The sequence below is a fragment of the Geotrypetes seraphini genome, chromosome 8 (assembly GCF_902459505.1).
Source record: "Geotrypetes seraphini chromosome 8, aGeoSer1.1, whole genome shotgun sequence".
Taxonomy (NCBI): domain Eukaryota; kingdom Metazoa; phylum Chordata; class Amphibia; order Gymnophiona; family Dermophiidae; genus Geotrypetes; species Geotrypetes seraphini.
Genome location: NC_047091.1, coordinates 109,682,570 through 109,704,886, shown reverse-complemented (window position 1 = coordinate 109,704,886; position 22,317 = coordinate 109,682,570). Strand labels below are relative to the sequence as shown.

The following is a 22,317-nucleotide window of genomic DNA, read 5'->3' as shown; positions in this document are numbered from 1 at the left end:
TGCAGCTTTCCTCATATCAACTCCTATTGAGGAAATCTGCAAGGCTGCCACTTTGTCCTCGGTTCATACATTCACCTCTCATTATTGTCTGGATACTTTCTTCAGGAGGGACGGCCATTTTGGCCAGTCCGTTTTACATTTGTTTTCCTAACCTGCCAACTCTCCCTCCATCCCATTATGCTCAGCTTGGAGGTCACTCACATGTTGAGAATATGCTGCCTGCTTGTCCTGGGATAAAGCACAGTTACTTACCGTAACAGTTGTTATCCAGGGACAGCAGGCAGATATTCTCACAACCCACCCACCTCCCTTGGTTGGCTTCTTAGCTAGCTATCTGAACTGAGGTACCTCACAGGAGATGCGCGCCCTAACTCAGGCGGGAAGGCACTCGAGCATGCGTGGTGCAGCACTCGTAAGCTCTTAAAAGATCTGTAAGCAAGTCTGCTTGCAAGGCTGTCTGCTGCGGGACTCCGTTAGTGACGTCACCCACATGTTGAGAATATCTGCCTGCTGTCCCTGGATAACAACTGTTATGATAAGTAACTGTGCTTTTTAGGATCCATGTTAGATATTTTAAGAGCTAATATTTCTAAGGGTTACAGAGTATATTTTTACTTCAGTTTGACCTATCCAGTGCTTACGACTTAGTAGATCACGTACTGTTAAGAATATTGGATGAAATTGGTTTAAATTGGATGAATGTTGGTTACAAATTTTTTTGATAAGATCTTATAAAGTAAAAATGTCTTCGATGATATCTACTGAATGGGAACTCCCTTATGGAGTCCCTCAAGGTTCTCCACTAGCTCCCTTTTTCAATATTTTCCTTCATCCATTGGAAAAAGCTAATTTTATTTCTTTCATCTATGCAGATGACATTACTGTACTTATCCCCTTTTCTTGTTCCTTAGAACATATCAAATCTACAGTAAACCATTGTATGAATCTGGTAGAGAACTGGATGTCAGTTTATCAACTGAAATTAAATAAAAATAAAATGAATCTATGTTTAGTTAATCATCCCAAAATGGGGAGTGAAGTTAGTGTTATCAGTAACCAATATTGGCTTCAATAATCAGAATTCTATGAGTACATTTTGATAATCTTTCTCTGCTGCGCCAAATCAACATGTTAATCAAAAAACCATTTAGGGCTCCTTTTAGTAAGCTGCGCTAGTGGTTTTAGGGCACGCTTAGCGCACGCTACAATGCCATGTGTGCAAAACGCTAACACTTCCATAGAGCTGGCATTAGTTTTTCCGCATAGCATGGGTGTTAGCGCGCGCTAATCACGCTATCGCAGCTTAGTAAAAGGAGCCCTTAGTCTTTTTTGAAAACTAAGAAGGTTAAAATATTTTGAACGTCATAAATTCCATTTGCTAGTGCAATCATTATTCCTGTCTCTATTGGATTATTGCAATGTTACATTTTAGACTGTCCCAGAGCAATATTTAAAAAACCCTACAAACTCTGCGAAATACAGCTATAAGACTAATTTTCAGATTGAAGAAGAGTGATAGGATAACACCTTATCTACAGAAGCTTCACTGGTTACCAGTTGAAACGAGGATCTATTTTAATTTTTTTTTGTTTATTGTTTAAAAATTCGCTATGGGGACACCCCAGATTATATAACCACAACGTTTTAAATTCTCCACTGAGCTGTTAATTTAGGGCAAAATCATCCTTTTACATTTTCCTGAAATTAAAAATAAGTTCAGTTTGAATTACGAGGGTCATTTCATAAATAATGCACAGGTTGGCAACATTGGGGAGTGGATGATGCAATTGCAGTAAATCTTGTTTCACTTCCACTTCAGTGCTTGAAGCAGCAGAACGTGCGCTAGGAGCTCTGTAGTGTACATATTGTGGCTGTGACAAGTGTGGGAAATGGAGGCTGCAGGTGTCTCGGGTACTGTGTCTGTTAACGGTCAGAGGTCTTACATTAAGATTGAAACTCTACGTGGTAAAAACCCGACAGAAATCCACAGTGAAGTTTGTGGTGAATTAACAGTGGACCATAGTACAGTTTCTCAGTGGGCAACTCATTTTCACAGTGGTCGTGTGAGCATAGATGATGCAAGACCAGGAAGGCCGAAATCAACAACCGATGAACGATGTGTGTAACTCGTGGCTGATGCTCTTGAACAAGATTGTCATGCGACATGCGAGGAACTTTCTGAAACCACAGGGATTCCACCGACATCAGTATACCAAATTCTGACAAATGATTTAAAAAAGAGAAAAATTTCTGCGCAATGGGTCCCCCACTTCTTGACTACTGAACAGCAGCAGAGACGCCTGGACAATGCAACTGTGCTGAAACAAAAGATTTGATGTTGAAGGTCAGGCATTCTTGAATCACATTGTTGCTATTGATGAAACGTGGGTCAGAGATTTTGAGCCAAAGCTGAAATCGCAGTCCAACAAGTGGAGAGCTCCATCTTACCTCACGACCAAAAAAATTTTGATGAGTTCAATCAAAAGTCAAACAATTAATGATTTTTGCTTATGATCATAAAGGCATCATCATCACAGACAAAGTTCCATGTAGAAGAAGTGTCACGGCAGTGTATTATCATGATTTTTACCAAAAAAATGCGTAGAAAAATACACAAAACCCGACCTCAGTTGCTCTTGACTGGGCCACTCAATCTTCTCGACAACGCTCACCTGCATATAGGGAATATCGTCATTGAAAAACTATGTGAATACAGGTGGGAGGTGTTACCTCATGCTTCCTACAGTCCAGACATGAGTCCATCAGACTTCGACCTTTTTACAAAGTTGAAACAACTTATACCTGGACATCGTTTTGCATCTCTGGAAGAACTTTCTTCCACCATTACCCGAGCCATTCTGCAACTGAACAAAAACGGTTTCTTGGATGGAATAATGAAGCTTCCCGGATGTTGGGACTTGGTCATTGCAAAGCAGGGAGACTATATTGAAGGATTGTAAAGAAATACTTGGGGGAAAACCCCCATGTATATTAAAAAAAATAGTGTGCATTATTTATGAAATGACCCTCATATAAATTCTGGTATATCAAGCAGCTAAACTATGTAAAACTCTTGCCTATTCAGATTATTCTTAAAAGTCCTCTTGGAATTCCATATTTCTTATACTTTAATCAGTGGATAGATTGTGCTCAGAGACATGGAGGAAAAAGGGGACAGAAAGTCCCCCAAAAACCTCACCACCCAATCATTGCAAAACTTCCACCTTAACACACTTTTATATGTGCATGACTTGAAAGATTGTATTATTGAAAAAGCACTTATCTTTTGTTTATAGTTCTTTGGCCTTGACGTACCACGTTTCAAAATTTCTTCAGGAAGCCAAATGGTAACAGCAAAAGACTCTTCAGTCTTCCAGAATGGGTGTCAGTCTCTGGTCTAGCTTGCAATTCAGCTTTCAGTGAACTTCCGATATCTGCTCCGATCAGCAGATATCGGAAGTTTACTGAAAGCTGAATTGCAAGCTAGACCAGAGACTAACACCCATTCTGGAAGACTGAAGAGTCTTTCGCATCCTGAAGAAATTTTGAAACGTGGCACGTCAAGGCCAAAGAACTATACACAAAAGATAAATGCTTTTTCAATAATACAATCTTTCAAGTCATGCACATATAAAAGTGTGTTAAGGTGGAAGTTTTGCAATGATTGGGTGGTGAGGTTTTTTGGGGACTTTCTGTCCCCTTTTTCCTCCATGTCTCTGAGCACAATCTATCCACTGATTAAAGTATAAGGAATATGGAGTTCCAAGAGGACTTTTAAGAAGTTACAGCAATTACACTAGCGTGATTTTTGTTTATTTTCTTGAATTTTTTCACGCTGTTTGATTTTTGAAGTTATTTTCCTCCTGTGTAGTTTTGACTTATTCAGATTATTCAGCAAACTAACTTTGAGTTTAAAAAAAATCTAAAGACCTAAATTTATTTGTACTTAAGAAGTTATGATTGTAGGATAACCAATTTACAATTTTGTATGAACTTGTTTTATGTAAACCACTGTGAACTTTCTTGAGGTATTGGTGTTATATAAATAAAGATTGTATTGTACTTATTACTTCCAGTAATTTTGCTTCAGTCTCTATCAGAACTTCAATGCCTGCTAGTTTTATTGAAAATTTATGGCTTTTCCATAGTACCATTACCTATCCAAACCTTTTCTTTAATGAGCAAATGTTTGTTTTAACTTTGTTGTTTTTTTTTTTGTTTTTTTTTAATAGAGGCTGTATATAGTACCTCTGGCCTTTTATTCCAATTTTGTATATCTTTTTTTTTTTAATATCCGGACAGTGAGCTTTTAGATTTCTTCTTATGTCTTGGTTGTGCTTCATTTTTCCTAGCCAATCCATTTTTAGCATGTGATTCAGATTCATGTTAGATTTTATTTTTATTTTCTTCAGAACATGGTGATGAGCTTCAGGGTTTCGGATCTTCAGATGTTGTTAGGCTTTGTTGGACGCAGCAAGAGTGGACTTAAACATGAACTGGTCACCAGGGCGTTGCAACTAGTCCAGTTTGACTGTAGTCCTGAGGTCTTCAAGAAGATTAAAGAACTATATGAGACACGTTATGCCAAGAAGACTACAGAGCCACTGCAGCAGCAGCAGCAGCAGCAACAGCAGCAACCATCACACAGATCTTCGGACACACTAGCCATACACCCTTCCTATGACCATGGGAGTTCTCTTCCTAAGACTTCTCTTACTGCACCTAATATTGACTATCCTGTGCTGTATGGTAAATATCTGAATGGACTGAGCAGAGTTCCCTCAAAAATATCAAAACCTGACGTTCGACTGGTGAAGTTGCCATTCTTTGATGTTGTGGATGAATTATTGAAACCAACCGAGCTGGGTGAGTTACTGTATTTTATTTTGTCTTTTACCTGTTAAATAAGACTTATATTTCTAGGTAGTTGAGCCTGGTATAAGTGACATTTTTCCTTGGAAGAACCTCAAGGTGAAATGATTGACACACCTTTCTTTCCCCTTCATCTCTGCCCTTCGTTGCTGGTGTGTCCTGGAATCAAACAGGAAGATGAGTAAAATTCATTGTAGTCTATGCTAAGTGAAACATCGTCCAAAATGGCTGAATCTTGTTCTGGAAGATGTGTAACTGGGATGAGAATTACAAGGGTTTGTGTTTTTGGAAAGTTAACTTTTGGTATCCTGTACCACTTCAGATGTTAAGTTAAGATGCACCCCCTCTGTACCATTGCAAATTCAATTTTGTATAGGATGAAGAGGATGTTCATTCTCAACACATATAGGTCTAGTGCCCCAAAGTAGTTTTGGTCCCTGTGATACTGTGAGCAAGGGCAAGCTTGGGGCCTGGACAGAAGGACATCATGCATCAGTCTAAAGGTGAACAAAATTAACATTTATTAAGGCTGTTAGGAAGAGGTTCCTTTTTGTTCACAGGTGAAGGAGAAATCGAATGCAAAACTACAACTTGAGAAAAGGAGTGTCCACTGTGGCCTGTTCCATGGGCAATATAGTTTTTCAATAAAGCAATACCTTCTCTAGGCTCTGGTCTAGCAGGAGAAGCATCGGCACAGGTTTCAGCGCTTCACCAGTCAGCCTGCCTTAGGCTGGATCCAATATGTAAAACTATAAAGTCCCAACTGGGCCTACCTGGATCACAGATATGTGGAGGCATATGCAACAGGTCTTTGCGCCTTCTCTGCATCCCAAATGTGCCCTGAGCTTTTATACTTCCTAGTTCCTGTCTTTCTAGTTCTACCCAGAGAAAATATAGATGGAATGGAATATCTTTCTATATTCTATAATAAGTAACCAACAATATTTGTTACTGATTTGCAAGTACAGTGGTGCCTCACACAACGAACTTAATTGGTTCCAGGAGCAAGTTTGTTATGTGAAACGCGTTTTCCCATAAGAATACATGTAAAAAAAAATAATTCGTTCTGCAGCATAAAATATGCTAAGATGACATAAAAAAAGATAAATTTTTGGTTATTATTTTTATTTAGATACATCTAAAAACATAATTGTTTTTTAAAACAACACACATTTTTTAAATTTAAAGACAGACTAAGTAGAGTCTAATTTTACAGTGAGAGAGGGCAGAGTCTCAGCGGCAAAAACTGGGACTTAACTGTTCATTTTTTTTTTTTTTCTACCGTGTTTCCCCGATGATAAGGCAGGGCCATCAAATAAGACAGCCCCCCCTTTTTAGAAAAAAATGTAAAATAAGGCACCCCCCCGCAAATAAGCCACCCACCGATACCTGCGCTTACCCGAATCGGGTGGTACGGTGGGTGACTCCGTGTGGTCCCTGGCACCCCCGACACGATCGGGGCAAGAGGGAGCTCAAGCCCTCTTGCCCCCCCGACTCCCCGACACGATCGGGGCAAGAGGGAGCCCAAGCCCTCTTGCCCCCCGACTCCCCGACACGATCGGGGCAAGAGGGAGCCCAAGCCCTCTTGCCCCCCCGACTCCCCGACACGATCGGGGCAAGAGGGAGCCCAAGCCCTCTTGCCCCGCCGATTCCCCAACTCCCCGACAATATCGGGCCAGGAGGGAGCCCAAGTCCTCCTGGCCACGGCGACCCCCTAACCCCACCCTGCACTACATTACGGGCAGGAGGGATCCCAGGCCCTCCTGCCCTCGACGCAAACCCCCCCTCCCCCCAATGACCGCCCCCCCAAGAACCTCCGACCGCCCCCCCAGCCGACCCGCGACCCCCCTGGCCGACCCCCACGACACCCCCAACCCCCTTCCCCGTACCTTTCTGTAGTTGGCCGGACAGATGGGAGCCAAACCCGCCTGTCCGGCAGGCAGCCAACGACGGAATGAGGCCGGATTGGCCCATCCGTCCCAAAGCTCCGCCTACTGGTGGGGCCTAAGGCGCCTGGGCCAATCAGAATAGGCCCGGGAGCCTTAGGTCCCTCCTGGGGGCAGGGCCTGAGGCACATGGTCGGGTTGGGCCCATGTGCCTCAGGCCCCGCCCCCAGGAGGGACCTAAGGCTCCCGGGCCTATTCTGATTGGCCCAGGCGCCTTAGGCCCCACCAGTAGGCGGAGCTTTGGGACGGATGGGCCAATCCGGCCTCATTCCGTCGTTGGCTGCCTGCCGGACAGGCGGGTTTGGCTCCCGTCTGTCCGGCCAACTACAGAAAGGTACGGGGAAGGGGGTTGGGGGTGTCGTGGGGGTCGGCCAGGGGGGTCGCGGGTCGGCTGGGGGGCGGTCGGAGGTTCTTGGGGGGGGCGGTCGTTGGGGGGAGGGGGGGTTTGCGTCGAGGGCAGGAGGGCCTGGGATCCCTCCTGCCCGTAATGTAGTGCAGGGTGGGGTTAGGGGGTCGCCGTGGCCAGGAGGACTTGGGCTCCCTCCTGGCCCGATCGTGTCGGGGAGTCGGGGGGGGCAAGAGGGCTTGGGCTCCCTCTTGCCCCGATCGTGTCGGGGAGTCGGGGGGGCAAGAGGGCTTGGGCTCCCTCTTGCCCCGATCGTGTCGGGGAGTCGGGGGGGGGCAAGAGGGAGCCAGGCGAAGAGAGGGCAGTTAAGCGCAGTGCCTGCGCGGAAGGATGCAGCTCGGGCGACTTCGTTGTGTGAAACGAAGTTCGTTGTACGAATCAAGACATAAAGTTCGTTGTGCGCAGCGTTCGCTGTGCGAGGCGTCCGTTATGCGAGGCACCACTGTAGAACTATTAATTGCCTACTGTAGCTTCTTTTCATTGGGCAGATTTTACTTGCCAATTCTAGTCCAAAGATAAATCTGCAAAGAATCCAAACTGCATTGGGACTCCCTTTATTTAGAATCGCCAGGGTTTTATTTTAGCCTCTATGTAGCAATTTTGACAAATGAAACTGTTGCCTCTGTAAAATTGTGTCATCAGACCAATGTGTCCTATAAGCTGGGTCTTTTTTTTTTTAATCCCATGGGCCAAACAGATTATCTGTGTGTGGTTTAGGGGATACTTTTACAAGTACTGGGCTAGGTTGGTTTCATGACTTTCTCAGGGTTTATGAGCTGTGTATAATGCCATATAAAGTGAATGGAGAGAAGTTGTTGTGGTATCAGATCCTAGCAATGGTTCTGATTTGAAAACCATAAAGAGCAGATAGAAACTGCTGAGCCACAAAGGGTGCAGTGGGCTTCCTGTTTATTTATACATAAAGGATCTGATTTACAAATATATTTCTCCCATTCAAAAACTTGTGTGATCTGAGTATATAGAATATACTGAGTAAAGATGCTGAGTATAGAATTGATGCTGTTTCTGTGAAGATAGTGATTGTTTACATGTTTATAGTGATTGTTTACCTGATATTCCACCTCATTACAATATGGAATATCATGAGAAGCCACAGTCCTTGGTACCTAATAATGTGTGTGGAATGCTGTACTCAGTTATAAGTCTTTATTTTGATTAGATGTATATTTTTCTAAAGAATACATGATCAGGGATGAGCCTCAATACCACTTTATGTCAAGCTAATGGAAGGCCTCGTAGCTAAACTCCTAACCGTACACCTAGAAAATTGAGAGTGGTAAATTGTTCCATAAACTAGTTGCCAAAAAGAAATAAGTGCTTAATTTAGTTGATTCCCACTTGGCCCTCATAAGACCTGGAAGAACCAATTTATGATAGAGTGTAATAGATGTGGTGGAACAAGTTTCAAGTTTTATTAGGATTTTATATACTGCCTATCAAGGTTATCTAAGCGGTTTACAATCGGGTACTCAAGAATTTTCCCTATCTATCCTGGTGGGCTCACAATCTATATAACGTACCTGGGGCTATTGCTTGCCCAGGGTCACAAGGAGCAGCGCAGGTTTTGAACCCACAACCCCAGGATGCTGAGGCTGTAGTTCCACCCATCATGAAGGACGGTTAGCGTAGCTGGGTTTAAGAAAGGTTTGGACAAGTTTCTGGAAGAAAAATCCATAGTCTGTTATTCAGACAGACATGGGAGAAGCCACGCTTGCCTTGCGATCGGTATCATGGAATGTTACTACTATTTGGGTTCTTCCAGGTACTGTGACCTGGATTGGCCACTGTTGGAAATGGTAAATTGGGCTAAATGGACCATTGGTCTGACCCAGTATGGCTGTTCTTATGTTTTTGTCTAATTTTTGTTAGTAATTTTGTTTGAGCCTGCATTCTTTAAACAGCCTGGTACAGTTGAAATGTGGGTCAAGAGAATAGAGCAGCCAAGAATGAGATTACTGGATGAGATTTTCTCTGTGATCTGTGGAGACTATTATGGCTGAACATAAGTAGTACCTCAGGTTTTAAAGACAAGTAAGATTATGAGCCTGAATATTCTGACTTACTGTATCTTGCACCACAGTATATATACTGGTGCAGTCTATATTTCAAGTAGTCTGTTTTAAGACTGTCATACCCAATGTACAATCTTTGCCATTCCTGTAGGTGGATCGGCTCATGACTCATAAGACTTCTAACCCTCGTTCTACAGTATGTGAAAAGGAAAGATGAATCTTTTCTAGTGCCTTCCCTTTTTCCCCTCCCAAGCTCAGAGGCATTCAGTGGGAAAATTGAATTGGTACTTGATAAAGAGACTGCCATGAAAAAAAATATTGCACCTAAAAACAGCTGATGTTGATAGTGTGATTAGTCAGATGCTTGCATAGAATTTTAAGTACCAGTTTCTCTTGTGCTGGCACATTCACTTTTTTCCGCATTCAAGCCCTACGATCTACAGTCATAAAGATTCACCAACATTTTAGATCAGTGTGACCTTGATCTTTTATATATTTTTGGCCCTGAAGGGGGGGTATTATATACATTATGCAATTTTATGACCACCTGTAAAACCCTTTAGGAAGAAAGTTAAGGTATATTTTTAATTAAACAGGCTTGCTATCAAAATATTTGTTATTAATATCCCACCTATTGTCATACTTCTAAGAAATTTATATTATATGCATAATCATAACATTACAGTATATTGTAAGAATAAGATAGCATGCATAATGCACAAAAAATTAATAAGAACTTATATAACATTCCTCGATCCTCTAAAACACCCCATACTAAATATGCCTTAATGTTCTTTTCTAAAGTGTGTTTTTCCTTGTCATCAACAGCAGATGAATCCAGAGACTAGTGGGATTATGTCCATCAACCAGCAGGTGGAGATAGAGAGAACTGAATTGATCTCGAGTATATCTTGGATGCACAGCCTCCTGGCCAACCAGTATACTCTATCTCCAGCAGGTTGGATGACTGGTTCCTGTTTTTTTCAGCTCCTGCGGCCATGGCTGCTATCATTCTGGTACCTGGTTTCAACTCCTGAGGACAGAAGGCTGTTTGCTTATGTTGCTGCAGCTTCAGTAGAGCCTAGGGGTGTTGGCCAGACTGAATCAACTTTAAGGGCAACACTTGGGCCCACTCAGGTCCCTTCCCGACCCTCCCTGCCAGTAGAGAGAAGGCTGATGTGGTTGGAGGTTTTAAAGAAGAAGCCCAACCTCAGGTGCCAGCACAGTTCCCTGTGCGCTGCAACACAAGCACTTCTCCTGTTGCCTTCCAGTAGTTCAGGAGCACATGAGTACTGGGTGATTTAGTTGCTGGGTTGTTAGCCGGTTGTTCGGGAGACGCAGAAGTAAGTTGGTCGGTTGCCATGATCTCCGTGTTACTGGGAAAAGGAGGCGTCTAAAAGGTGGAAGCTATGTTGGGGGTTGACCCTCGTTCTCTCGTTCGGGGAGGAGGATGCTCTAGTATAGAACTGGTATTTTAGAAACATAGAAGATGACGGCAGATAAGGGCCATAGCCCATCAGGTCTGCCCACTCTACTGACCCACCCCCAAGTCTACTATCCTAGGGATCCCACTCCTGGTGACAGGTTCCCTTGGCTTAACCCTCTAAGGCAGGGGTGTCAAAGTCCCTCCTCAAGGGCCGGAATCCAGTCGGGTTTTCTGGATTTCTCCAATGAATATGCATTGAAAGCAGTGCATGCAAATAGATCTCATGCAGATTCATTGGGGAAATCCTGAAAACCCGATTGGATTCTGGCCCTCGAGGACCGACTTTGACACCTGTGCTCTAAGGGATCCCACATGGGCATCCCATTTGCTCTTAAATTCTTGCACGCTGTTTGCCTCGATCACCTGCACCCGGAGCTCATTCCAAGGATCAACAACTCTCTCGGTGAAGAAATATTTCCTGGTGTCGCCATGAAATTTCCCGCCCCTGAGTTTGAGCGGATGCCCTCTTGTGGCTGAGGGTCCTTTGAGAAAGAGAACCTCTTCTTCCATCTCGATACGGCCAGTAATATACTTAAACGTCTCGATCATGTCTATCCTTATGAGAAGAGTGTTTTTTTTAATACAGGCTGGATAGGTTACACATGGCTCCTTGTGGCCCCCGGTAAGTTTTTTATGGATAGGTCTTGGCTTCGGAAGTGTTTTTTTCTGGAGCGTTTCCAGATGCACCAGGCACAGCCTTTTGTGGTGGCAGCCTGGGCTGGCACATCTTCTGCCTTCTATGGCTGCTTTCACAGAGTTCAGTGTTCTTGCAGTATGGTTGTCCCAAGCATGCAAGGTACCGGATTTTGGTGACAGCACACACTTAATCTATATTTTTTTAGACAGGCCTCAGGGGCTAGCTATAAAAGTGCCTGCTGGCTACTCTCATCTTTTGTTCTTCTGTTCTAAATTAAAGGGGATGAAGGTCTGTTACAGGTAGCTGTCTTCTTCAGTTGTATCAAGAAGGCGAAATCCTCAGAGGGGAAATAAGATTCCTGTAGCTTAGGCCTCAGAGTAGAAAAATTCCTGGGGCGCAGGCCCCTGCGGAGACAGAGTCCCCGGGGCCCCAGATTAGGGATATTCCAGTGGCTCGGGCCCCAGTGGAGAAAGATTCCTGAGGAGTAGGCCTCAGTTGAGTTGTGGGATGTTGGCTGTATGGTACCTATGGTGGGGGGGGGGGCAACACCTGGCCTCCCAAGTCCCTCCCCCCCGAAGAACCTGGATTTCTAAATCCCATAAACTCAGTCGGTCTATGGAGCTACAGAGGTCGCCGTTCTCTTCAGAGTGGCACCAGTAGGATGGATGAGTTTGGTTTTTGTTTTTTTTTTACTCCTTTCCCGCGGAGGAAGCAGAGACTGCTTCGGCCGCAGTCGGGCAGCAGCGAGCGGTGGGAGGTCCCTCAGGGCGGTCGGCCAAGGCCCTTCCTTCCCACCACGGATCAGAGGGGGGAGTCACTGTATCTACAGTTGCCGTCACCGCCGCCGTCAGTCTTTCTCCTCTAGGAGGAGGATCACCGCCCCCGGCAGTGTGGCCTTTGCAATCACTAACCGGCTGGCCCCAGTAGCTGCCGCATGGATGGGTGGGGGGGGGTTGTCCTTGGGCGGGGCAAGATTTTGCTTGTGGCCTGTTGTACCTTATTTAGTCCAGGCTGGCTGGCAGGTAGCTGTGGCAGGTAGCGGGCTAGTTTGCACTGCAGATCTTACTCTTGCTCAAAGTTTTTCTTTCCACTCTTGGGTGCATGCATGTGGAGGAGTGGACTAGAGGTTGGATCAGCTACTTTAGTGTCTGAGATTGTCACTGTATCTCCTTGAGACTCTGGGGAAGGCACTTGTCACTTAGTGGCCCAGGTACAGAAGAGTGTCTGGCTACGAGAGGATGCCTTGTCTCTCCTCTGGTGTTCTTCTTGACTATGGTCAGGTCCGTTGCTACCGATAGGGTCAGCTGCTCCTTATAGTAGATGTATTCACCTTGATTTTATTTTTTAATGAATAACATTTCAAGAACATTATAATCCACAGTCTCTGCCTTTTTCTGCTATCCCTTTTTTGTTGTTGTTTGTTGTCTGACGTCAGAGGAGGGGCAGGACCGCAGCAGAGGAAACAGCTCAAAGCACTGCAGTGCAAAGAGCTGTAACCGCGATCTTCGGCTGAAGCTCTAAGGTAAATGGTTCGGGGAGGCCAGGGGGAACACAGAGGCCTTCCCAGGAGGGTGCGCAGTCTTTCGGGGGGGGTGGGGGGGGGCAGTCCTTCAGGGGGTGAGACAGGCCTTGGGGGGTTGCATGCCTTCAAGGGGTGAACAGGCCTTTAACGGGGAACAGGCCTTTAAGGGGGGGGAACAGGCCTTCAAAGGGGGGATAGGCAGGCCTGGGGGGGGCAGTCCTTTGGGGGAGCAGTCCTTCAGGGGGTGGGACATACCTTGGGGGGGATGCAGGCCTTCAAGGGGTGAACAGGCCTTTAAGGGGGGGGACAGGCCTTCAAAGGGGGGACAGGCAGACCTGGGAGGGCAGTCCTTCAGGGGGTGGGACAGGCCTTGGGGGGGGGGTGCAGGCCTTTAAGGGGGGGACAGGCCAGGGATGGTGGCATAGGCCTTCAGGGAGGACAGGCAGGCCTTCAAGGGGGGACGACAGGCCTTCAGGGATGGGGGGGACAGGCCTTCAGGGGGGACAGACCTTCAGGGGAGGGGGGCCCTGGTGTAGAAGTACACGGAGGGAGGGAAGGGGGTTCAAAGAGATGTGCATATGCCGGACTTTGGGGGGGGAAGAAATAATGGGTCTAAAAATAGAGGAGAGGGAGAGAGATGATGGACAATGGGATTTAGGGAGGGAAGGAACAGAAAGGGAGAGAAGTTGGACACAAGGGATGATGTGGAGGGGGGGATAGAGATACTGGGAGAGGAGGGTAGTTGGGAAAAGAAAGGGAGAGATGGTGGACCCTGGGGTGGTGGGGAAGGAAGGAGAGATGCTGGATGAAAGGGTAGTTTAAGAAAAGGTGGATCTGTGGATGGAGACGAAAAAAAAGAAAGATGCCAGACCTCCGGAGGAGGGAAGGGAAACGGAAGGGGAGGACAGAAATGGCAGATGGATGGTTAGCATGGAGAAAGAAGAAAGAAGGAGACCCTGGCAAGCAAGACAGCCAGAGCATGGGACCAACAAGATTTGAATAATGACCAGACAACAAAAGGTAGAAAAAATAATTTTATTTTCCGTTTTGTGATTACAATATGTCAGATTTGAAACGTGTATCCTGCCAGAGCTGGTGTTAGACTGCAAACGTGAGGTAGGATTTAACAGAGAGAGGAAAAGTCTCTTTTGTTTGTTTATTTTGTTCACACCACAGCGCCAGTGTGGTTAGGAGAAGGTAAAGGGGGTGAAGAGGCTATAAAATAAACCCACCAGGATGTTTGAAAAAGAACACCCAATTGGGCAGGAAAATCGAATCGAAAAACCAATTCAGTAGGCCGAATCGAATTGAAATTTTTTTTCCTGAATCAGGCAGCACTACTCTGGAGTACACTTTAACCTCATGGAATGTTGGGGGGATACATTCCCCTTTCAAGCGCTCAAAAATTTTGCAGCGTTTAAATCGTTCTAAAACCTCGATAGCCTTTTTACAGGAGACCCGGCTGTCCTCTGCTGAACATGCTAAGCTCTGTACCTGGTGGGTGGGCACACATTTGGAGGTGCCCACGGTTGATGGGAAAGGTGGAGTCATTATTTTGATCCATAAGTGTCTCCGTTTGCAAACCCGGCGAGTGCTCCGCGACCCTAATGGGCATTACATCATTGTTTCTGTCTTGCTTAATAATCGGCCCCTTTTATTATGTAACGTATATGCTCCTAATAACCCTTCAGTTCGGTTTTTTCGGGGGCTTCGTAATCAACTTTTGCAATTTGGGGACCTTCTGATACTAATTGGTGAGGACTTTAATGAGGTCCCATATCCCCAGCTGGACCGCTCTACCTCCACTGGAAAAGAGGTTATCAAACTTTGTACAGGGGCCAAGCTTCTGGAGTCTATCTTGGGGCTGCTCGATGTTTGGCAGGTGCTGCATTCCTTGTAAAGGGATTACTCCCACTTATCTGGGGCTCATGGGACTTTTTCCTGTATAGATTACCTCCTAATTTCGCGGGAATTGCTCCCCCGTATGCAGGCGGTGGATATGGGCCCCATTGAGATTTCTGACCAAACATGGGTGAATTTTCAGTAGACCTGGGGTGATTCTCCGGGAACTAGGAGGGGGTGGTGATTTCCCTGCTACCTCTACAGGGATCTTCGATTTCTTGAGTTTTTGGTGCAGCGGTGAAATGATTTTAAATGCAATAACCAGCAACATCACGATGATCCCATTCTCTATTGGGAGACAGCAAAGGCTGTTTTGCTAGGAGAAGTTATTGCCTATGTGGCACAGGAGTCCAAGCTGAGATATTGGAATGTTCTTGCTTTAGAAAGGAAAGCAACCATGTTGAGGCATCACTATGGCAGGACACCCTCGTTTTTGCTTTGGGTGCAACTCTTGGAGGTACAGCAAGAATTGAACAAATTATTATACCTCCGGACCATGCGTGCACGGGCGCACTATAAGTTTCAATTATTTCATTTTGCGAATAAGAGCAGCCGGTTGTTGGTGCGAATGGTGCGTATGCAAGCTAGCCCAATGGACATTCCCGCTCTTCGGGACTCTCATGGGGTGCTGCATCATAGAATGACAGAGATCTGTGAGCTTTTGCGGACTTTTTTCGCAGATGTCTATGCGGATCCGGGTGATGCGGTTTTGGACGGGCAGGTCTATCTTGACAGTGTTGCTTTGCCTCGTTGTCCCATAAGGATGCTGATGCTTTGGATCTTCCCTTTTCTGCGGCGGAGGTGGAGTGGGCAATAAGGGTTAGTCCCCTGGGTAAAGAGAAACTGGGACCATGATGGAAAAACAAAACATCCAGACAAGGTAGAAAAAATGGTTTTATTTTGAATTTATTAACTGGAATATGTTAGCTTTGGGATATGTGCATCACAATTATTTTTGTATTCAGTGGCATAGTCATATACAGCTGATTTTGAGGAGGGACTGGAGCCCAAAATTAGTGGATGGGCACCAAAGTTTCTCCCCGCCTGAGTGCAAATTATAAATACTTGAGCTAGTGGGGATTCCCAAGCCCTGCCAACTGAAGACATCTTCCTCCAGTCTGGCAACTCAAAATCTCCAAGCTTTGCAGCCAATGGCAATATCCTCAAGCTGCCCCTGCTTTCATACATGCATGAAAGCCAAAGGGGGAGCAGGGAGGAGGGAAGGCAGCAGCTCTGCAATGTTGCTGCCAGCTGCAGAACTTTGGAAGTTGGAGGGGGAGGAGGTGGCTATCAGTTGGTGAGGCTTGTGGATCCCTACTAGCTACAACAGGTGAAATGTTCATTTTGAGGGAGCCTAAGCTCAAAGTGGGAGGCCCAAAAAAGCAGTAATATTTACCCTGATTAAACAATCCTCCACATGCACTCCTGACAGCTGATTCAGCATCCCCCCTCTGATGAGGCTCACCTCTGAAGAGGCTCAAAGCAGCTGTAATAGAAGTGAATGGGAGAACAAGGAGCGCGTATCCCTGCTCATCAGAGTGGGGATGTGGAAGCCTGTGGCTGCTCCCACTGTCAGAGGTGCACGTGGAGGATCACTCAGTCAGGGTAAGCATTACTGCTTTTTTGGGTTCCTCTCCACAATGTCCCTTTAATGAAGATTTATTATTAGATATGTACATCTTCTATATTAGTGATTGCAAATTTGGGACCTGTTCAATCTTTTTTTTGCTCATCAGCTAGTGTTAGTGTTTGTGCGGCTCCAGAAATTTTTTTTTTTCGTCCAATGCGGCCCAGGGAAGCCAAAAGGTTGGACACCCCTGGTGTAAAGAGTTGTAAATAATGTTGACCTATATACCAAAATCTATGGATACTAAATCTGAAAAATTTAGGCCAGTTGCAAGCATATTTTGGCTTGTAAAACTTCTAGGGTTAACTATAATCAGCAGCTTAACCAATTATTTTTGTTACCAGGCTCACTTCACCCCATACAACATGGATTTAGAGCAATGCACAACATAGAAACTTTAAGATTAGAGATGATGTTGGATATAAGAGAACATCTGATTTTAGGGAAACAAGTAGTTATAGTTTGATATATCTGTGGCCTTTGATACAATTGATCGCTCATTACTATATAAGTTAATTGATTTGAGAATTACAGTAGTAATAATTGTTTGAACTGGATAGAGGAATTCTTGAAGTTTATAGTAGAACTTATCAAGTTTTTAAAGGTCACGATTTTATCTAGAATTTAGCATAGCACTTTTTGAATTCCATCACTCACATCGTTCAACGTATATATGAGAGCCTTAGATTCTCTTTCTACTGATCTCAGTGTTTTAGTATTGTATATTCTTATGCCAATGATATATTTCTGCTTTGTCCAATTATTAGAAAATTTGAAGATCCATCAGTTTATCTGAAACAAATTTATAGTGAAAATAGATATCTGGACCATCAAGAATTTTCTGAAGCTTAATAGACTTAAAATGAAACTTATTTAGTTTGGAGATCATGAAAAATTGTCCTGTAAGGTTCTATATTTGGATATAGGTAAGGCTCTTACGACTGAGAATAACTCAAGAATTCTTGGTGTTTTAATAGATTCAGAGCTTGATTTTTAAATGTCATCTGAATTCTTTATCAAGACAATTTTTTTTAAAGACAATTACAATCTATTAGCTTGTTGAGTTCGTCATGTTTCTATAACAGTCTGTGTCTGAATTAAAGAGGGCCTGGGATAGGCATGTGGGATCTCTCAGAGAGAGAAAGAGAGAATAGTTACTGTGGATGGGCAGACTAGATGGGCCATTTGGCCTTTATCTGCTATCATTTTTCTATGTTTCTATTATTTTAGAGTGCTATCTCAATCCATACTATTTCCATATTTGGATTACTGTAATTCTTTTTTATATTGTTGACTAGATGGCAAGTATTTCAAACCACCTCAGCTAGACTTTTTTTGTTGTTGTTTGCAAATAAAGGTATGAAAGAGCAACTTTGTTGTTAAGGAGGCCTCATTGCCTCAGATTAAATTTAAGATAGCCTGTTTAGTCTATAAATCACTCTATGGTTTTTCTTCTCATTGATTTGACAAACTATTTAAAGTTTACAGAAAAATTTGCCATTTGAGAGAAGTCCATGTTTTAAGCAGAATTATCCTTCTGTCAAGAATATTTCCAAGGAAAAAAAACAATTAGAAAACACATTTGCTTTTCAAAGTTTGGAACTATTTACCTCTTAGTAAGACAACTAGATTATTATTTAGCTTTTCATAAAGCTCTTAAAATATTTGTTTGGAATTAGTTATAGACAATCTGAGTCTGAATGTATAATCTAATTTTTATATACAGTATATACTAGTGGCCAAATTTGTGGAAATGCCTAGAATTTTAGGAATTACGCTTTTTAAAAAAATGGCTATAACATCATGCAGTAATTTTTATTTAATGCATACATTTTTGATTAATAACAGAAACTCTAATTGTTTAACAAGACCAGCATAATATTTGGCACATTTCACAAATATAATGCCATTCATAAGCTACCTAAGCTAATAAAGTGTAGTTACTTACCTGTAACGTAGGTTCTCCGTGGACAGCAGGATAGTCAGCCACATATGGGTGTTGTCCCAACAGCTCCCAATTTGCGGATAAGCTCTCCAATAGCTCAGAGAGATTTTTTTTTTTCTCTGAGCACATGCAGTGCCCGGGCCCCACTGGGCATGCCCGAGCCCTACCCATTTCCCCCTGCTTCCCCCTAATCCCCAGGATGTTCCTAGCTGTGGCCGGGTCGGCCGTATGGGGAGGCGGGTGGGTTGTGTGGCTGACTATCCTGCTGTCCACGGAGAACCTACGTTACAGTTAAGTAACTACACTTTCTCCTAGGACAAGCAGGATGAGTCAGCCACATATGGATGACTCCCTAGCCGAGGGATGTACCAACTGGACCTGCACCTTAGTGCTCTGTGCATCCCTCGCCTGGCTGTGGAGGCCGAGCCGGGCAGGGTAATCAGGCGAAGCAGGTGAAGTTGTGGAAACAAGGTTTTTTGATAAAGCGCTGTGTTAACTGAGCAATAATACAGAACAGTGAAACTGGTCAATAACAATCAATGAACAGTGAGAAACCAACTGGTCAACAGTGACAATTCATACTTGCATATTCCACATTCAGTCTAGACAGGAGTGCTGGAAGACCTACTTAATCAATATCTATAACACCCTACTTGATCTGTGTTTGTCGATATTTATAACTCCTACTTGATCAGTGTTTGTCAAGGCTGTGCTAGTGGTTGCTGTCCCTCCCGGGAGGGAAGAGCGACTTCCAAGACTGCTCAGCCAAAAGCATTTGGAGCGTGGAATGCTATGTCAAGGCAGTAGTGCTTGGTGAAGGTGTGCATGGAGGACCAAGTGGCAGCATCGCAGATGTCCCCTATTGGTGTGTGGTGCAGATGAGCCGTTGTGGTGGCTATGGCTCTGCGCTGGTGGGCGTGGGCTCCCACCTGCGGTTGACGCTGCTCTCTTCTATAGGTGAAGGGGATGCACTTGGATATCCAGCGCGAGAGCCTGCGTTTGATGGCCGGCAGTCCTGGTCTGTTTTGGTCGTAGGAGACGAACAATTGAGGCTTGTCTGGTCTGTTACATAGTCAGGGCCCGCACACAGTCCAGGAGGTGTCGCTGAGGTGGCTTTGTGCCTCCCTGTGGGGGGATGTAGAGTACCGGGAGGCACACTGAAGCCATCTTCGGCAAGAATCGGGGGTGGGTTCTGGGTACCACCCTGTTCTCATGGAGGAGTGTGTCGGGGGGTGATGGACCAGGGCCTGGATCTCGCCGATTCATCTGGCCGATGCGATGGAGGTCAGGGTTTTCCCGGCCAGGAATACGGGATCTGCCTCCCCCAAAGGTTTGAAGGGGTCGAGGTGAGCTGATGCGGCACCAAGTTGAGGTCCAATCCGGGCGGTGGTGGTCTGACCGGTGGGTGCAGATTGGACAGTCCCTTCATGAAATTGTGAGTGTATGCATCATGTAAGTTCAGGGATACTAGCCAATACTCGGGCTGTAACAGGGCCAAGACTGTACCCAGAGAGTGCATCTGAAATCGTTCCTTGTGTATGCACCTGTTGAGCTTGCAGAGATCCAGGATCGAGCGTTGTCCTTGTCCATGGGGACGCGGGGGTTCCTGGAGTAAAAACTCCTTGGTGATCTCCTCTGTTCGGCACCGCCTCTATTGATTCTGCCGAAGCAGGTCCTCTCCTTGCTGCAGGAAAATTGGGTCGTCAGATGGAGGGTGCCCCGACCACTCTGGGGGCGGGAGTGGAGACGAATTCGGAATCCCTGCTTGATGATGCTGAGGGCCCACTGGTCGATGGTGATCCTGGGCCAAGCCTTCGCAGACAATCTGATCCTGCTGGCCGGAGGGTGATCAAGGTTCTGTTTTTGTTTTGGGGAGAGGGCTGCCCTTGGATGCCCCTGCCCTTGGATGCCCCTGCCCCTCGGGCGGTGCTTGTTTGCTTAGCAGTTATGTTACAGTTGCGAGCGCTGGGGCACAGACTGCTGCCAGTGTGGACTTGCTCGGTGGTGAGCTGGAGTCCCTGTTTTATTTTTTTATTTATTTTCTCTCAATGGCCTCCTGATAAAGCTGCATCTGGAACTGGAGCGCAGCAATTAGTGTGCTCAGCATTGCGCCCTCGAAGGTCTTTTCCCCGTGGAATCCAGGGTTTTTCAGGTCCTTCCCTGACTGGGCGTTGGAGGGGGGTCGTGCTGCCCTGTTTCTCTTAAGCACCAAGGCTACCGCAATGTCCATGTATGGCTGCTGCGGGTTGTTGAATCCCTGGGCTGGAAAGATCTGGTACTTCAGTCCCAGTCTCCTTGATGTTGGTTGCCCTGAAGAGGGAGTCTGCCAAATCTTGTCTCTGCAGTCCAGGAAGTTCTTGTGGATTGGAATCGCCACCGCCTGCCTGAAGTAGTTCAGCCATTGTAGTAATCTGTGTTGGGTACTGGTGGTCCACCCATGTGGATCTTGAGAAAGGCTGTGAGTTTCTGGAGGAACATGGGGTAAGTCCTCGTTTGTGGGTTTTTTGTGGGGTTTTAATTTTTTTTTTGTTATTTATTTATTTATTTTTGTGGGTAGTAACTCAGGGTGTGGCTGGAGGCTGGTATGTTGCTTGTTCCTCCATTGCTTAGGTGCATGGCATGTCGCTGGAACACGCCATGTTGTTGTGCGTGGCTCCCTCTAAAGGGGGGCATTAGGAGGAGTGTTGTCCGCTTAGAGAGGAGTTGGGTCAGCAGGAAGATTAACTGTTGCTGCTGGTCCCGCCCCTGGTGGTTCGTAGGTTCATGTGCTGCTCCACTTGACTGGTTGGGTGGCTTCATGTACCCCGTCGACATTCTCTGTCCTTCTTGAGAGGGGGGGTGAGCCTGCAGAGAGGGGGCAGGATGCACCCCTTCATCTATGCCAGTGCTCCTGGCTGCGTTTCCCACTGTGCCTGGAGAGACTGCTAGTGATGGTGGGGGGACTGATAGAAGATATGAAAGAAGGGTGGTAGAAAGGAACAGATGGTAAAGGAGGGAGGGAAGGGTGGTGGTGGAAAGGAATAGAACAGACATTGAAAGAGGGTAGAGAGGAACAGACCCTGAAGGGAAATATGGAAGGCAGAGTGGGGAGAAGACGCTGGAAGGGAAGAAGACAGATGCCAGACTATGGGGGAGTGGAGGGATGAAGATGGGTGCTAGATCAATTGTGGGAGGGGGTGAAGGGAGAGGCACAGTAACAGCAAATGGAAGACGCAGAGAAAAGACACACAGTGGATGGAAGGAATTGAATGAGAAGATGTGGAAAGCAGAAACCAGACAACAAAGGTAGAAAAAAAAATTCTATTTATTTATTTTTTGCTTTAGGATAAAGTAGTATATTAGTTGTGTTGATAAAAATTTATAAACAAAGCCCTGCCAGCTGAACATCTCTTTCTCAAGTTCAGCAGCCAGAACTTTGATTTATAAGAAAGGAATAAGCTAAATATTGCAGTACTAAGGCTTATATGGATGCTGCGGGGACGGTGACGGGGCGGTGAATGGGATGGCAGTGGTGGTGACGGGGCGGTGAAAGGGGTGGCGGTGACGGGGCGGTGAAAGGAACGGCGATGAGGGGGCGGTGCAGAGGATGGTGGGCCGGGGACGGTGCAGTGACGGGGACAGATTTTTTCCCCATGTCATTCTCTAAGAGAAATCTTGAAACACCTTATTCCATTCCTGCTGTCCTAGGAAAACTGGAGTCTCATTACAGGATGGTCCACTGCAAGGGCTTCGAGAAATCTCAGTTATCCCATCAATCCCTTCTTGTGGAATCTTCTCTGAAAAAGATCAACCCTGCCAAAGCTTATGCAACTGTCCCTCCTGGAAGAGAGGGCAGTACCATGGACAAGTTTGGTCGCCGTTTTTTTATCAAAATGCTCTCATGACAACTAGAGTTTTGAATTACAATTTTGTTTTCATTTCTTACTTCAAGCAATTTGGTT

The 22,317-nt window shown here is 45.4% G+C and overlaps 1 protein-coding gene across 3 annotated transcripts in view; it reads left to right on the top strand.

The window, feature by feature from the left end:
* PIAS4 (protein inhibitor of activated STAT 4) overlaps positions 1–22,317 on the top strand; it is a 129,116-nt gene that overhangs the window by 6,085 nt on the left and 100,714 nt on the right. For all 3 annotated transcript variants that reach the window (XM_033954594.1, XM_033954595.1, XM_033954596.1), the window contains exon 2: positions 4,413–4,866. In XM_033954594.1, coding sequence (XP_033810485.1) covers positions 4,413–4,866 — 454 coding nt within the window. The remainder of the gene's footprint in view (positions 1–4,412; positions 4,867–22,317) is intronic.